The sequence below is a fragment of the Salmo trutta genome, chromosome 17 (genome assembly GCF_901001165.1).
Source record: "Salmo trutta chromosome 17, fSalTru1.1, whole genome shotgun sequence".
Classification (NCBI taxonomy): Eukaryota; Metazoa; Chordata; class Actinopteri; order Salmoniformes; family Salmonidae; genus Salmo; species Salmo trutta.
In genome coordinates, this window is record NC_042973.1 from 17,406,126 (window position 1) to 17,409,385 (window position 3,260).

At 41.5% G+C, this 3,260-nt stretch overlaps 1 protein-coding gene across 1 annotated transcript; it reads right to left on the reverse strand.

The window, feature by feature from the left end:
- Nucleotides 1–1,271: 1,271 nt before the first annotated feature.
- On the reverse strand, nucleotides 1,272–2,867 carry LOC115151748 (protein FAM32A-like). The gene is made up of 4 exons (XM_029695948.1): nucleotides 2,735–2,867; nucleotides 2,264–2,405; nucleotides 2,069–2,122; nucleotides 1,272–1,959 (listed from the first exon to the last, which is right to left on the reverse strand). Exons 1-4 carry the CDS (start codon nucleotides 2,809–2,811, stop codon nucleotides 1,891–1,893), a joined length of 342 nt encoding a protein of 113 aa, XP_029551808.1. The 5' UTR covers nucleotides 2,812–2,867; the 3' UTR covers nucleotides 1,272–1,890.
- Nucleotides 2,868–3,260: the final 393 nt, after the last annotated feature.

Sequence of the window (3,260 nt, forward strand, 5' to 3'; positions counted from 1 at the left end):
AAAACGTTATATGCTCCACTTCCGGGAAGCTGTCATAGATCCAGTAATACATGACTCCACCCTCGGCTGATGAGGTAATCTCGAACCTCTTCCCATGTCAACCTTACAAACTGATGTCTCCCAGCCGCTTTCACTATGAGCTGAATCCTCTCTGTTTTAGACACTACTTTAGCAGTGCTATTGATAGCTCTTGCTATGAACGTCACCAGCTTTCTCTTATCTTCATTGCCTCACACCCATCATATGCCACACTATGAGCACCCCCACAGCTCTTTGGTTGTACACCATCCCCACAATCATCCTCCCCTCCACACCTAATTTTCTCTTTACATGCTGTTGCCACATGCCCAAACCTCTGGCAGTTATAACATCTTAAAGGCTTTGGGACATAAACCCTCACATAATAGCTCATATATCCTATGGTTATTTGGCAGTACTCGGTCCTTGAAGTGTAACAGAATAGATGGGCTATCTACCCTAACACCACCCCTTATTGCTTGCAACCTTTGAAAGTTTACTACAATGCCTTCTCAAGATGACGCTTACCTCTTTAGTGCCAAGGCACTCCTGTCATCACCCCTTTAATCCACTGATTCCCTGCTTGACCAGGCCAGCTGCTCGACACCTTACACTTCCCTATTTACTTCACTCAGAGCTTTTTCCCCTCTGTGCCATGTCCTTACAGAACACCAACAAGCTCCCATCTCAACACTTTAGCATTGACAACTTCCCCAATCAACTCTTGTATCACAACGGTCAGACTCATCACCCTAACTCCCCCTTCTTCCCTGAACTTCAGAATCACTTTATGCTCCTCTCCTCCATGCTGCCCTCGCAACCTCTCTCTACCCCGAAACTGCCGCTAGAGTTGGAAACTGTTTTAGCACCACCTTTTCCAAGACAAATGTTTCATTCATAAGACATCATTTGGTCCATATTGTTTTCTATTACAAATTAGAATTACTTTAGAGACTACACAGTACTTACTTATGCATGTGGTGGTATAAGAGACCAGAGTGCATATACACAAAGCGTTTCAGAATAGGAGTGCTGATCAAGGATCTGTACATATAATCATATTCATTATGATCTAAAGGCCAAAACTGATCTGAGATCAGCATGCCTACTCCAACGATTTGGGGCTATAATAATTGTTGGATCTCTATGCCTCTACAGTTTGGCCTGTGGAAAATGCAATCTTTATAGCAATTAACTACACACAGCCAATACTAACATCAAAATTATGGCGTATAAATGAGTGAATTTCCAAATACAAGGAAAGGTAACTCACTTTAATCAAATACACATGATTACAACAGCAATTCTGTGTACTCTAGTATAATTCAGCATATGGAACAAATGTATTCACAAAGGGTGTGTTCGTAAAGTCACTCCAGAGTGTACTCTGGGCATTTGTAAATTCAGAGCGTTGTCAGATTGTCTGTTGGTGAATTCAGAGCATACACTGGAAGCTCTGGCCGAGGAATAGGATTGATTAGAGTGTTCTGACCTCACACAGCAGTCAAGCACCCAAGCTAACTGGCAAACGTTGGCTAGCTACTTCCAGACACAAATGAGAGAACACCTCACTGATCATTTTACTCGCCCTAGCAGAGCTGGTTAGGCTGTTTTCATGTTACCCAGAGCGTTGGTGAATAACTGTGCTGCTGGCAACAATCTGCCATATTCAATGGGTGTTGAGCATTTGCAAATTCATCATGCGCTCTGGCACAGACAAGGGTGCGCTGAAATCTGAGGAGATAGCCAGAGTGAATTTAAGAACTCACCCAAATTACATACTAACGAACAACAAAATGACAGCATGTGTCAATGGGCATAAAAGGAACTTCTAAAGCATATTCTAAAATAAAAGTGATCCAGGAGTCCTCTTCATTTGGTCCAGCTGACTTTAGGGATATCGTAATGTTCTGTCAGGCTGTCCAGGTGACGGTTGAAATCCTGCAACAAAAAATACTGTTGTTTATAGTAAATGCCAGGGGTTTGTACAACTCAAATCTCCAAGAATATTTTCTGAATTACAGTAACGGCATAAAATAAAATGTCTTACCTCAACTCTCCTCTTGTGAGTTTTTTCTGCTTTGTTCAAAATCCTCTCCATTTGCTGAAAGAAATTAAAAGGGTGGTGGTGGGGATGAATAATGGTATTGTAAACTAAGTATTTCATCCCATGACTAACATTGTATCTATTTCAGTGCTTTAACATTAGTTGGACAATACATTTAGCTAGAACAATGAGTATTACCCTCTTCTCTTGCATCTTGTCAAATGCAATTTGAGCTGGTGTTCTTTTGTCAATGTATCCACTCTTGGTCTCCTCCTCTTCGTTTCGATTTGTATTAATTTGCTGCTCCAAACGCTTCTTCTCTTTGTCCTTCTTCTTCTTTCTAAAAAATAAAAGGTAGGTAACGTTACACCAGCTAATGTTTGAGGGAAATACTAGGTTAGGCCTACATGTCTGCTTACTTGCACTTAAAGCTACATTAATTTGAATAGGCTGACACTAGCTACGTATGTAACAATTTACAGTGAACAACCGATGATGTTGCTGTTGTTACCATGTGTGCTTGTAGCGAAGCTAACTTTAGCTGGTTAGCGAATTTAGCTGGTTAATAGGGACAGAGCTAGATACTCTTTCACGTCCGACCAAGGTGAAAGAGATACATAGGTTTTAGAGCACACTGACTTATAAGTAATAATAACATGAAATACATACTTTTTACCAACGGAAACAACTCCAATCCCTTTCAATTTCAGGGAGCCTTTCTGAACGGTGGCGTATTGATCCGACATCTTCGTTGTTGTGGATTCGTCTTCTTCTTCTATTGTGGATTTATATGGCGGTTGGCAAACAACTTTACGGTGCATTACCGCCACCAACTAGACTGGAGTGTGGATCAGAGACAGTGGAGGTCTAAATCCTACCCAATAATCTTACTTGCGAAATACATAATGAAATACTACACCCCCTTTAGATTTCCCCAGCAGTTCACTTAATCCTGACCTTTCAACCCCATTACTCCTCAAATCTAATAACAATCACTCCATTTCTGGCACTGAAATAGAACATGTTCCACTGTCTCCATCTCCTCCTGACAATGATCACACCTCCCAGTCGGATGTTTCTCCACCAATTTCAATGTACTATTTAGCCTTGTGTGTCATTCTCAGCCTTGTGACTACACTTTCCTCCCTTCTCTCGGCCTGAGGATTTTTCCTGCCCCCACCTTTTCCTGGATCTT

Excerpts from the sequence above, each read along its gene's own strand:
- LOC115151748 (XM_029695948.1), bottom strand. The coding sequence starts at position 2,811 with ATGTCGGATCAATACGCCACCGTTCAGAAAGGCTCCCTGAAATTGAAA. Across the intron at positions 2,406-2,734 it reads GTTGTTTCCGTTGGTAAAAA|AAAGAAGAAGAAGGACAAAG; the intron begins GTATGTATTTCA and ends TTTATTTTTTAG. Across the intron at positions 2,123-2,263 it reads ACAAGATGCAAGAGAAGAGG|CAAATGGAGAGGATTTTGAA; the intron begins GTAATACTCATT and ends AATTTCTTTCAG.